This window comes from Asterias amurensis, chromosome 6, assembly GCF_032118995.1.
Source record: "Asterias amurensis chromosome 6, ASM3211899v1".
Taxonomy (NCBI): Eukaryota; Metazoa; Echinodermata; class Asteroidea; order Forcipulatida; family Asteriidae; genus Asterias; species Asterias amurensis.
This window is the reverse complement of record NC_092653.1, coordinates 21179751-21193518: the sequence shown is the minus strand read 5'-3', so window position 1 is coordinate 21193518 and position 13768 is coordinate 21179751. Positions and strand designations below refer to the sequence as shown.

General features: G+C 39.3%; 1 protein-coding gene across 1 annotated transcript in view; it reads left to right on the top strand.

Moving 5' to 3' along the window:
* The window catches only part of LOC139938140 (clustered mitochondria protein homolog), a 76516-nt gene that overhangs the window by 19218 nt on the left and 43530 nt on the right, over window positions 1-13768 (top strand). Inside the window, exons 3-5 of the mRNA XM_071933521.1 lie at window positions 2703-2874; window positions 3581-3715; window positions 5932-6120. Coding sequence (XP_071789622.1) covers window positions 2703-2874; window positions 3581-3715; window positions 5932-6120 — 496 coding nt within the window. The remainder of the gene's footprint in view (window positions 1-2702; window positions 2875-3580; window positions 3716-5931; window positions 6121-13768) is intronic.

Sequence of the window (13768 nt, the reverse complement as noted above, 5' to 3'; positions counted from 1 at the left end):
GCAACAGTGGACCAAGAAATGCTCAGCAAAATCTTAACTGTTTTGTCCACTCAACCTGGTCCAATTTCAAAGCTGTGTTTACTACTGACTTTTATACCACCAGTGTTCTCCCCATGTTTTTCCCAAAACTTTGGAGGGTTCTGGAACCAAATTGTTGGACGTTGAAACAAAGTCTTTTGAATGTTTTCTAGTATTGTGTTCATTTTGGTTTTAAAAGCTCTACTGTGCAGTCTGGAACATTCTGTATGTTTTTCTCTTGGTGTTTTTTGTAAAATTATTTTAAAAATAAGTTTATATTTATATACTATTGTTTTGCGTATCGACCAAAATGTCCGCATTTGTTTGCTACAATAGAACATTTATGTTTTGGTGTATTATGCTGTGTATTTATAGTGCCAGCAGGAAGTCTATACATTGACTTTGAACATGGTTAATCCCCCAGGCATCCCCCCATACAAGCAATGTGATGTAAGCTTGTAGTGGAACCTTTTGCAGCTGTTTGAATTCTAGAAGATCTTGTGACTGCTAAATGCTGTTGGGTTTCAGTGCATTGAGCATAGTTACAGTGTCACTTATTGATGCAGCTTTGAAGATTATATTCCTTCAAAGTAAGCTTGGGCGATATCGATTTATTTTATTCACGATATATCGCCAACATTATATCGCGATATTCGATATAATCGCGATTATTTAAATTTGACATCATCAGTCTTCAAACTCCAAGTGAAAGTTGTAGAAGAGACAATCATAGCATAAGAGAGGTGTTCTATGACCTATTCTTCTGGTTTTACTCCAAACCTATGGGGTGCAAGATGTCTCAGCTAGCAAATACATCGCGATATTTAATCGATATCGCGATATCGCGATATATCAATATTTCGATTAAAACCAAATCCATCCGATATCGAAATCGTTTCCAAATTAATATCGTGATATTCGATAATATCGTGATATCGCCCAAGCTTACTTCAAAGTTTACATTCTTCTATTTATCATGTACTGTTGTACAGTGTTTGCAAGAGGTGAAAGAAAACAGGCTTTATAAATGTATTGTAAACATGTGCCTTGAAATCCGCATTTATGTCAAGCATATTTCACAGGTTAGCAGGGAGATTTGTTTGAGCGCATGCGTACTCCACAATACTAGGCATTCTTTACTCACACAGCTAGCGCAGAAAAATTAGCATTTGCCTTAAGAATGGTTAATGCGAATGCAGAATTGCAGTAAGCAGAGTCCGGAAACTGGGCCCAGCACCATGGTCCAACTCCATAAATCTTTTAAGCAGAAAGTACCATTTAGCAAATTTCTATGCTAAGCAAACAAACGATTGGGGCACCAGTCATGCAGCAGTTTAAACTTAATTGACTTTTTATTAACCAGTTTCTGCTAAGCAATAGTTTTATGTGCCTAGTAAGTTTTTATGCTAATACAGGCATTATGATAATGGCCCCACAGGCCTGATGTAACCAAACGCATTGGGTCATCCAGGGCGTATTGTAAGCCATAGTCCTACATGTATACATAACAGGATCATTAGTTGAAGGCCAATGAGGTTATGTGACTGATTCACACATGCAGAAGTGTAGTGCTTGAGTAAACCTTGTGTAATCGGTCTTCAACACAATGCTTTTAGAGTTTAGTCAAATATAATCTGCTTCATACAATTGAGCCATGAGTACTTTTTGCTAAGGTTTGAGTATTTACTGATCATTTTGTTTTTACTGTGAGGGTATTATTGCTTGAATTCTATACACATTGTGTTAAGATGTGGGAAGGCAGGGGGTTGGTTTTTGTTTATGATTGCTTGTCTTGGTAAAAAAAAAATTAAATACAAAAAATTATCGGGGGGGGGGGGGGTAGGGATAACACTTGTACTTTTTTAATTTAACTTTTTAGAAACAATTCGTATACGTTTGTAGCAATCATGCATGCACCACAAATAATGCCGAAATGGAAAAAAGACGGGCAAGTGTACGATGGATACAAAGCTCACTTAGATTGGTCTTAACTTAGGATGGGTGGTTTGCCACAGTGATTTGTATTGTGACCCTATCCTCCACTTACATAACCCTCCCCAAACACATCCCCCTAGTGTTAGCTTCTTATAAAGTGCTTAATAGATTGCTTTAAATATCCTATCCAAAGGACGCAGCAATAATGGTTGGGTGTCTTGCTTAAAGACACTGTACATGTTTGGTAATTGCCAAAGACCTCTGTCCTCACTTGGTGTATCCCGTCATAAGCATAAAATAACAAGCCTGTGAAAATTTTTGCTCAATTGGTCATCAAAGTTTCGAGAAAATGATGAAAGAAAAAACACCCTTGTTGGACGAATTTGTGTGCTTAAGACAGGAATAAAAGACTTTTAGCTAGAAGTCTTTTGGTTATTTTAGTGAGAAATTACCTTTTTCTCAAAAACTATTATACTTTAGGGAGGCGTTTCCCCACAACGTTTTATACTATCAACAGCTCTCCAATGCTTGTTACCAAGTTAGTTTTTAAGTTAATGTTTGTTTTGAGTCCCTACCAAACGTGTACTTTCCCTGGACAAGTGCCATGATTACGATTCGAACCCACACTCTGCTAATCAGAAACACTAGAGCTTGGGTCTGGTTTCTAATCCACTCTGCCAAAAGATCTATATGAAATTGACATCTGACCTCTCAGTTGACCCTCTCTGACCCTCTTTCCTTGTTAACAGGTCAGTCCTCAAGAAATGGTTCAAGAGATTCACCAGGTTCTGATGGATCGTGAGGATACCTGCCATCGGACATGTTTCTCCCTTCAGCTCGATGGCAATGTTCTGGACAACTTTGCTGAACTCAAGAGCATCGAGGGTTTGAAGGAAGGGTCTGTGGTAAAAGTGGTGGAAGGTAGGTTTGGTCGTTGATGTTGCTTTCTCTTTTCCGCTTCCATCATAACTTGGTTTTGAGAAGTTGTTAAATTGTACAAAGTTGGTGATTTTTGTAATGGTTATTTTCAATCAGACATAGTGGAGCGTCTTTCTCGTGCTTATAACTTCCAGTCTCGCTACCATGGGCAGCGCCCCATATTGGTCTCTTGTAGCTAACCCTTGGGAGGGATGCTCTTGAATAAGGGAATAAAAGGAAATTAAACAGCTTTCTAAAACAGGCAGGGTCAGGGCAGTGCAATAAAGGACAGAGCCAAAGGTGAGGCCCTTTATTGCCATTAAGACTGAGTCATCACTCTTTTATTCCCATTAATAAAAGTTTTCTGTAAAAAAAACGTTAACCCGAGAACAGATCTGACAGTTGAGCCTTAGCTCACCTTGACTTTGCATTGAATTTCTATCCAAATCGAGCGCTAAGTAGCTCCTCATGCAGGTTTCAACTTATGCCCTTTAGTTTCGAACCCTTGCATATAGTTTTTGAATTTTCGAAAGCCAAATTTGCGACCAACCAAGGGATGTGAAATTTCCACGATCTTTGCAATCATCTACTCAATTTCTCAGACTATGTTTATTTAAACAGGTTTAAACATGGCCATGTTATGTCCTCTGGACCAATGAAGTTTCTAGAATCAACAGTAACACTGCCATGTTTTGTTATTTTTCCGTAGAGCCCTACACCGTGAGAGAAGCTAGAATCCATGTACGTCATGTTAGAGATCTACTGAAGTCTCTGGATCCATCAGATGCTTATAATGGCATGGATTGCCAGTCTCTATCGTTCCTTACCACTATCCTCAATGACGGTAAGTAGAAATGTGTTTTTCAATTGTGTAATATCTTGAACACAAAAAAAATCTCAAAAAAATCCATTTACTGACACATTTGTCAACCGGTTCGTCTGGTCCTCTTCATGTTCGTCAACTACCCCTGTCGACCTGACAAAACTATTAACATATACCCAGACGTATTTTTGTGTGAATATTGATCAAGTCATTGAGTCAACAGTGGTGGAGTGTCACTGAATGGGACGGCGCCATCAATTATTTCCATTGAATATCAAAATATATTCATTTGGGGTTTTACCCATATACACTGATGTGTGTCGGCTTTGAATACTCAGTACTTACTCGAGTTCTGTGAAAAAACATCACAGGCATATTACTCAGGTGGGATTCGAACCCACGACCCTTGCAATACCAGAGCAGTGTCATACCAACTAGACAATGTGCTGTTTTCGACATTGTGCACTACTACAGAATGCAACAAAAATAATTTGACCTGCACTGGGGTTGGATTTCATACTGAGTTAAGTCTTATCTAGAGTTGGGAAGAGTATTACTTAAGACTAGCCTTAATTTTTTAAGAACTCCTAAAGAGTCATAGGACTAAGCCTAAGTTAGGACAATCTTTTTGAAATCAACCCAAGAGGGTACCAATCGTGTGCCACGCGCAAGGATAAGGCGTGTTTGTGCGATGTACATGTATATAAATGTCCATTACATTGTTAAAGGAACACATTGCCTTGGATCGGTCGAGTTGGTCTTTGAAAAGCGTTCTGTAACCGTTTTATATAAAATCGATATGGTTAGAAAGATGTTGTAAAAGTAGAATACAATGATCTACACAAATCTGCCTCGAAATTGCATGGTTTTCGTTTTACCTCGTCGACAAACACGGTCGGCCTTTAATGGGAGTCCAAAATTTGACTCCCATAAATGGCTTGCCGTGTTAGTTTGCGGCGTAAAATGAAAACTGTGCAATTTTGAGTGATACTTGTATGGATCATTATATTCTACTTTTAAAACATCTATCTAACCATATGCATTTCATAACAAACGGTTTCAAACACTTTTCATAGACCAACTCGTCCGATCCAAGGCAACATGTTCCTTTAACACTTCCCTCAACATGTTTAGACATTGCGTGTTCTACAACCAATCCAAAACTACTGGAGGCAAGCCACAGTGAACAGAAGCAACAATTTTATAACCAACATTGGATTAAGCCCCAGACAGGCTACCAACCATGACATCCAAATACTGATTGTAGGCAATGGGGATCTACTTGACATTTATGGCATTAAGCTCTTCTAAAGCCGACTGCCCTGGGCAAAATCTTTAAAAAGTGTTTTGCGCTATGCTTTTCATCTTTATTGATTTGTTGAATCTCGAAAAGGGTCCAAAGTATTTCATGATCATGTCACGTGTTAAAGTTAACACTTGCATAACATGTAAGTCTTCAAAAATAACAATGTTTAGCCCAATAAAGCAATGGCTGTCAGTGAGAGCTTTTCAATTGATGCTCGATTGTGGCGGTTGATTCAATTCAATTGTTTTTATTGTCACACATATATATACAGTGAAGATCACTTCAGCTTGCGAGTCTAGAAATATTAAAATAAAATAAAATAAAAACCCCACTTGTTAAACACTTGACATACATACAATAACAAATAAACAATATGCGCACATTATGCAAAGAGACAACAGTAAAAAAATTGCAAACCCCCGAAAACAAATTAAAAAGTATTAGTCAATCTTATTGCACTGGGATAAAAACTATTGTGAGTACGGTTGGAGTCAGCTCTGATGGCTTTATCGCTTACCTGTTCTTATCAGTTCAAACAAACTATGTACAGGGTGAAATTCATCCGAAATAATAGATCTTGATTTCTTTAGAACCCGTGTGGCATAAAGTTTATCCAAAGCAGGAAGCTCACGACCAATAATAAAGCTAGCAGTGCTGACTAAACGATTGAGGCGTTTTCGGTCATCTGCTGTGGTCATTCCATGCATTTTCCCCCCAGAAAATTGAAGGTCTAAAAATGAACATACTGACTTAAATACTGATGAAATGGGAGACTTTTGGGCGGTCCTTTTTCACAGTTCTCGCCAGTAGTGCGCGTGCTCAGACCTACGCTCGCATTATACGAGCGTAAGGACTGTTATGTTTATCATGTCTCCCATTGTTGAAAAAAGACCAAATTTATCCAATATTTTTATCTTTTGTCTGTCTCCAGATCGCAAACGCACCAAGAGCAATGCAGATTCTGTGGACTGTACTCCACCAGACTACCTGATGCCATCCAGTAAAGAGCGTCCTCTAGTGAATCTGCAACCAATCAGTAAGGAAAGTCGTGTAGCGTCTTGTATGAAGGTACTGACAGTATCTGGATGGAACCCACCACCAGGTACCAGGAAGATGCATGGTAAGTCAAGTATATAAGAAAGTGCTTTCAAAAATCTAAGTGTTGCCTACACTTTCATGGTGTGTGTATCATCAGTGTGTCTGATCTGGTTCCTCCCAATAGGATGTTTGAATGTGAAACCGTGGTCCAGTGGTTAGACTGCAGGACTTGCAATCACAAGGTTGTGGGTTTGAATCCTACCAAGCTAACCATGGTCCAGTGGTTAGACTGCAGGACTTGCAATCACAAGGTTGTGGGTTCGAATCCTACCAAGCTAACCGTGGTCCAGTGGTTAGACTGCAGGACTTGCAATCACAAGGTTGTGGGTTTGAATCCTACCAAGCTAACCGTGGTCCAGTGGTTAGACTGCAGGACTTGCAATCACAAGGTTGTGGGTTTGAATCCTACCAAGTTAACCGTGGTCCAGTGGTTAGACTGCAGGACTTGCAATCACAAGGTTGTGGGTTCCAATCCTACCAAGCTAACCATGGTCCAGTGGTTAGACTGCAGGACTTGCAATCACAAGGTTGAGGGTTCCAATCCTACCAAGCTAACCATGGTCCAGTGGTTAGACTGCAGGACTTGCAATCACAAGGTTGAGGGTTCGAATCCTACCAAGCTAACCATGGTCCAGTGGTTAGACTGCAGGACTTGCAATCACAAGGTTGTGGGTTCCAATCCTACCAAGCTAACCGTGGTCCAGTGGTTAGACTGCAGGACTTGCAATCACAAGGTTGAGGGTTCCAATCCTACCAAGCTAACCATGGTCCAGTGGTTAGACTGCAGGACTTGCAATCACAAGGTTGAGGGTTCCAATCCTACCAAGCTAACCATGGTCCAGTGGTTAGACTGCAGGACTTGCAATCACAAGGTTGTGGGTTCCAATCCTACCAAGCTAACCATGGTCCAGTGGTTAGACTGCAGGACTTGCAATCACAAGGTTGTGGGTTTGAATCCTACCAAGCTAACTGTGGTCCAGTAGTTAGACTGCAGGACTTGCAATCACAAGGTTGTGGGTTCCAATCCTACCAAGCTAACCATGGTCCAGTGGTTAGACTGCAGGACTTGCAATCACAAGGTTGTGGGTTTGAATCCTACCAAGCTAACTGTGGTCCAGTGGTTAGACTGCAGGACTTGCAATCACAAGGTTGTGGGTTCCAATCCTACCAAGCTAACCATGGTCCAGTGGTTAGACTGCAGGACTTGCAATCACAAGGTTGTGGGTTTGAATCCTACCAAGCTAACCATGGTCCAGTGGTTAGACTGCAGGACTTGCAATCACAAGGTTGAGGGTTCCAATCCTACCAAGCTAACCATGGTCCAGTGGTTAGACTGCAGGACTTGCAATCACAAGGTTGAGGGTTCCAATCCTACCAAGCTAACCATGGTCCAGTGGTTAGACTGCAGGACTTGCAATCACAAGGTTGTGGGTTCCAATCCTACCAAGCTAACCGTGGTCCAGTGGTTAGACTGCAGGACTTGCAATCACAAGGTTGAGGGTTCGAATCCTACCAAGCTAACCATGGTCCAGTGGTTAGACTGCAGGACTTGCAATCACAAGGTTGTGGGTTTGAATCCTACCAAGCTAACCGTGGTCCAGTGGTTAGACTGCAGGACTTGCAATCACAAGGTTGTGGGTTTGAATCCTACCTAGCTAACTGTGGTCCAGTGGTTAGACTGCAGGACTTGCAATCACAAGGTTGTGGGTTTGAATCCTACCAAGCTAACCATGGTCCAGTGGTTAGACTGCAGGACTTGCAATCACAAGGTTGTGGGTTTGAATCCTACCAAGCTAACCGTGGTCCAGTGGTTAGACTGCAGGACTTGCAATCACAAGGTTGTGGGTTTGAATCCTACCAAGCTAACCGTGGTCCAGTGGTTAGACTGCAGGACTTGCAATCACAAGGTTGAGGGCTCGAATCCTACCAAGCTAACCATGGTCCAGTGGTTAGACTGCAGGACTTGCAATCACAAGGTTGTGGGTTTGAATCCTACCAAGCTAACCGTGGTCCAGTGGTTAGACTGCAGGACTTGCAATCACAAGGTTGTGGGTTTGAATCCTACCAAGCTAACTGTGGTCCAGTGGTTAGACTGCAGGACTTGCAATCACAAGGTTGTGGGTTTGAATCCTACCAAGCTAACCATGGTCCAGTGGTTAGACTGCAGGACTTGCAATCACAAGGTTGTGGGTTTGAATCCTACCAAGCTAACCGTGGTCCAGTGGTTAGACTGCAGGACTTGCAATCACAAGGTTGTGGGTTTGAATCCTACCAAGCTAACCGTGGTCCAGTGGTTAGACTGCAGGACTTGCAATCACAAGGTTGTGGGTTCGAATCCTACTAAGCTAACCACTGCTTTCACAATGACTAGAATAAGTGTGGTCTAGTTACTGAGTCATAGATTCTTGATTTGTGCAACCCAAATTCATAGACGTTGAACCAGTGTTAACCAGTGTTAATATGAGTGAGATTGGCTGTTGCCAGCGTCGTGTTTATAGCCCCTTATGGGAGTTTTGTCAAGTTCCCTTGACGGGAAGATCATCTAAACAAACAAACAAACAAACAAACCAGACTTCTCTTTTGCTTTGCTGAGATGAATAACAAGGAGCCATTCCAACAGCTTTAAATATTTCGTAGACTTCATCGCTTTTGGAACTCCTTGCCTGTTTCCCTCCTTTTCAACAATTTGTCTTTCAAAGAGAAATATCTATTCATACCTTCAGCTCCCCTGATCAATTAGACCTTTAATAATATTGTAACCGTTTACCAAGAGTGGCTTTGAGCCTTGTTTGGGGCAAGCTTGTATAATTTCTTTTTAAACCAACACTTAATTTGGTTACATTGCGTGAAACAGCATCGCCAAACAAGTTGGCGGTACGTTCAAGTTCACTCCTACAAACAGCGATTTTGTTTACTGTGAACATCTTCTCCCACAAAGTGTGATTAAAGCCACTTCCATAAAAATACTTAAAAACTTGAGGCTAGATCAATAGTCTAGCTAGCACACAATAGACACGAATTCCTGTCATTGACGTAGTACTTTGACTTATTTCAGACAAGAATTGTTAATAGTTCAGGTTTTCGATGTTCATAAGCAGTTTGGAAAAGCCAAATCCCCTTTTTCAATTAAACCAAACAAATTTGTTTGAAATGGATTTGGGGATGTATGCATTGAGCCTGTACTTCGCTACTCCATCATACCCGCTTCAATCCACATGTGTGAAGCAGAAAGAAAGTTGCATTAACCATGCCAATTCTCCAAGAGATTTAGACAGCCCGCATGTTCAGTTGTTAACAATCCACACAAATCCAAAGGACAATGAATGGATTTGCAGCCAGTCTTTTGAACCAAATCTGCACGTAGCGATCTGTAACATCATTGACCCTCTCGCTTGGAAGTACACATATGTCTCGTTTCACAGAGCTTTTCAGCTAGAAGTTAAATAACTGTTCCGCCCATCCAGTTCTACCCCTGGATACATACATTATACAAAATGCAGTACATAAAAATATGTCATCTGGTAGGATGCAACAATACATTTCTATTTATGCCTGGAAACACACTATTAAATGCATCAACTTGATGAAAAGTATTATTTCTACATCTGAAAGTTACAGAGCGCCGAAAGTATCTTGCGTTCTTCGCTTGACCCCTACCATCTTAGACAAGTGTAATTTGGAACAGAGGAAGAGAACCACTACACAAAATAACTTTGAGCTACAATTGAAGTGGTTTGAAGTGTGTGTGGTTCAAGTACAAAGCACCCTTGCAATCAGCTACCATGAGTCTGTGGATATCAGGAGTCCTTGGTTTCACTAACAGCCACTTTCTGAAGTATCAAGTGTTTTCATAAATTTTGTGTCAAGGAATCAGAGATCCATATTTTTAAAAATTAGCCCTCAATCAACATACATCATAATGTACAAGTTTCGCACAGTACAAACTTGGTGTATGCTCTCTAATTTTACCAAGTACTGGAAATAGTGGTCTTAAAGGCAGTGGACACTATTGGTAATTGTCAAAGACCAGTTTTCTCACTTGGTGTATCTCAACATGCATAAAATAACAAACCTGTGAAAATTTGAGCTCAATTGGTCGTCCAAGTTGCGAGATAATAATGAAAGAAAAAACACCCTTGTTACACAAAGTTGTGTGCTTTCAAATGCTTGATTTCAAAACCTCAATTTTCAAATCTGAGGTCTCAAAATCAAATTCGTGGAAAATTACTTCTTTCTCAAAAACTACACTACTTCAGAGGGAGCCGTTTCTCACAATGTTTTATACTATCACCAGCTCTCCATTGCTTGTTACCAAGTGAGTTTTTGTGCTAACAATTATTTTGAGTAATTACCAATAGTGTCCACTGCCTTTTAACACATGTAGCTTCCCTTTATCAATATATTTTTCTTCTTTTACATATAATTATTTGAAGATGAGGCAATTTAAACTTAGCCGTTTACGTGTGTCACGTGATACAAGGTCTTATCCCTTGTATTATGTACATGGAGTACAGAACAATATGTTACTATCCCGGATACACACACAAACCCTATGGTACAAAAAATAACATTTGTCCCAGTTATAGCAGGGAGCCTCTTTTGTGTGATAATGTTTTTTCCTCAATTATTTCATGTGTAAATAGTTGTAAAACGAAAAATAAAGATGGCACGACTACACAGTTTTAATAATGGGAAAGAGGACTAATGAGGTTGCTGTATTGTTGGGGTCGCTATTTGAGAAAAAAAGAAGAAAAAATGAATATACAATTAACGTTCCCATAAAATGATCAATTTATCACTAAAATAAATGGTGCATGAAAGAGATAAAGAACTGATTACTATCACATGATTTCAAACCCTTGTGAAACATAAGTAAGAATGGAGATTCATGTAGAAGGGCATCCCCATGAGGTGATACAATTAGGCAAATTTATTTGAGGGACACAAGAAAATAAATTTTTAAAAGTCAGTCTTTATCTTTTGTTAGAGGATAAATTCCTCTGGGGAAAACAGTCAATTATCACAGGACCAAAACAGGAAATTGATATTAATATTTGGTTTCCTCTGGGCTGGTTGCTGCAATGATTGCACTCTAGTACTACCAGAGGTGTTGCCATGTTGTCGTTTAACTGGAACAGGCGCACCAAATTTAATAATAATAATACACGGCTTATAGCTCCTTTAACCCCACGAGGGTCCAGAGGCGCTTCACAGAGGTTAAAAATATTAAGCAAGTTTAGAAAAACTTAAACTTACTTTGGTCATCAGGACTTGCAATCACAAGGTTGTGGGTTCCTATCGTACCCTAACAAGAAAACCGCTGATTTCACACTCACTGACTAGAGTTAATATTGTTATCTAATAATAGATGTTTTTTTCACAGAACTCGGGCAAGAACTAGAGAACTAGTACAGTGTTAACATACATTGGTGTGTATGGGCAAAACCCAAATGAATATTGCAGTCTGGTTACAGTATCACAATTTCTTGATTTGTGCAACTTATAATCATAGATGTTAAACTGATTCTTATTTGAAATAGATTGGCTGTTGCCAGCTTGGTGTTTATAACCCCTTGTGGGAGTTTGCCGAGTTCCCTTGATGGGAAGATAGACAGATAGACCGCAAGAAAGACTGACAGACCGGTATTTGGGATCTGACTGATACTGTGCTATTTCAATACCTAAAAATAAAACCAGAATGACATTTTATTTCTAGCGGAGTAAAGGTGTCTTTTTAAATCATTAATGTCATTCCACCCTTGATACATTAACAGACATTGCAATGATTGTGTACGTGTACGCAAGTCACACCATCTTAATTGTTTCATGTGTAAACTGCAGTACTTATTCATTCATTCATGCCGTGAGGATTTCATGAAGAGCTTATCTGAGCCCACCCGCTGGCCGTCATCTCAATTAAAGAGACAATCTACGGTATTTAAGAAATGCTCACGGTCACGTCACGGTATGTTGCCTCTATTGACGGACGTTGGGATGCGCCAGTAATGCCAAATGGGTTTGGGGTGATGAAAAAACATGCTATAAACATTATCATAAGTAATTAAGATGATGAGAGAAATGCATTATGTCAATATATGGGATTTTACTCTTATGCATTCTTTTAATACGATGTTTGGTTGATGAAATCTGATACTCTGTTTTGTCAATTATGTCAATATTCAAGTTGTCTCACTCTGTAATATGTGTTTAAAATTTGATTTTTTTTTTTACAATACAAATGTATAAAAAACATGCTAAAGCCCTTTCTACCTGACAGAATAAACCAACATTCCTGTTAAAATTTTCTTTATGCTTGTGAAATATTACAAAATGAGCTTCGTGTGAAAAGATTTTTTTTTGGGGGGGGGGGTTTACTTATTCAACCTACCTTGTGAAAACTTCTCAAACAATTTAAAATTTTGTAGTTTGGTTACGACCTACGACAAAAACTTAGCAGAATTTTTTGAAAGGAACCTTGTGTGAAACAGTCCATTGTTTATTGTAGATTAAATTTTGAGAAAATAAAATTAGCTGTTGCAAACAACTAACCAACCAAATGGACCGATGGTATAAATATGCAAAAAAATGTTTATGGCCTGATATTTCGACCCTAGCAGAGTCTTTCTCAAAGGCTCTGCTGGGGCCGAAACGTCAGGCCATCAACTTTTTTTTGCATTAGATTATATTTTAAAGAAATAATTAAAAAAGGTGAAGATAAAGCTCTTCTTTATGTCTACGAGACACAAACAAATTGATTTGATACCTATAGTAGGGCATTTTACATGGGGCACCTCGGAAAAAATGAAATGACTTGAATAGGATTGGTTAAGCTCTTGTGTGTGGGTTTGTTAGATGCCTGGCATTCCTGGTAGTTTATGAAAATGTCAGATATTGCATGCTACTCCCTGGGTCTTTGGAAGAGGTCTTGGGAAGACTCTTTTAACCTTGAACCAAAACACCTGGCTTTGGTTTCTTAGAGCTGCCTTTAAGCAAATTAATATGTAAGCAGTTTTACTTACTGACTAAGGGTATAAAAGACAAAGTACCATGTTAGTTTTACAACACAATCAGCATAAACTTTAAAGCCATTGGACACTTTCGTAACAGAATTTTATTTTAAAGTTTACAGATTTACAAATAATTTACAGGGTTTACAGAAGGTAATGGTGAAAGACTTCTCTTGAAATATTATTCCATGAAATGCTTTACTTTTTGTGAAAACATTATAACAATATGAATTCTCGATATCGAGAATTACGGATTTATTTTAAACACTTGTCATGACACAGCGAAACGTGAGGAAACAAGGGTGGGTTTTCCCATTTTTTCCCCTCCCGACTCCAATGACCAATTAAGCCTTAATTTCTACAGGTTTGTTATTTTAAATATAAGTTGTGATACACGAAGTGTGGGCCTTGGTTGGACAATACTGTTTACCGAAAGTGTCCAATGACTTTAAGTAATACTGAGCAAATTTATCAGTTTTAGCAGGGTCCTTTCTCTGTGGTAGACATTTGCTGCTTGTGCTCTGTGATCTTTTGGTTAGCCAGTTTGGCATTTACATGATTACATTACAAGGCACATGATGTAAGCTGCAAAATACTAATAGCAAGTTATGCAGGGAATGTTTTCATCATGTAAAAGATTTTTACTGAACATCATTTTTTTTC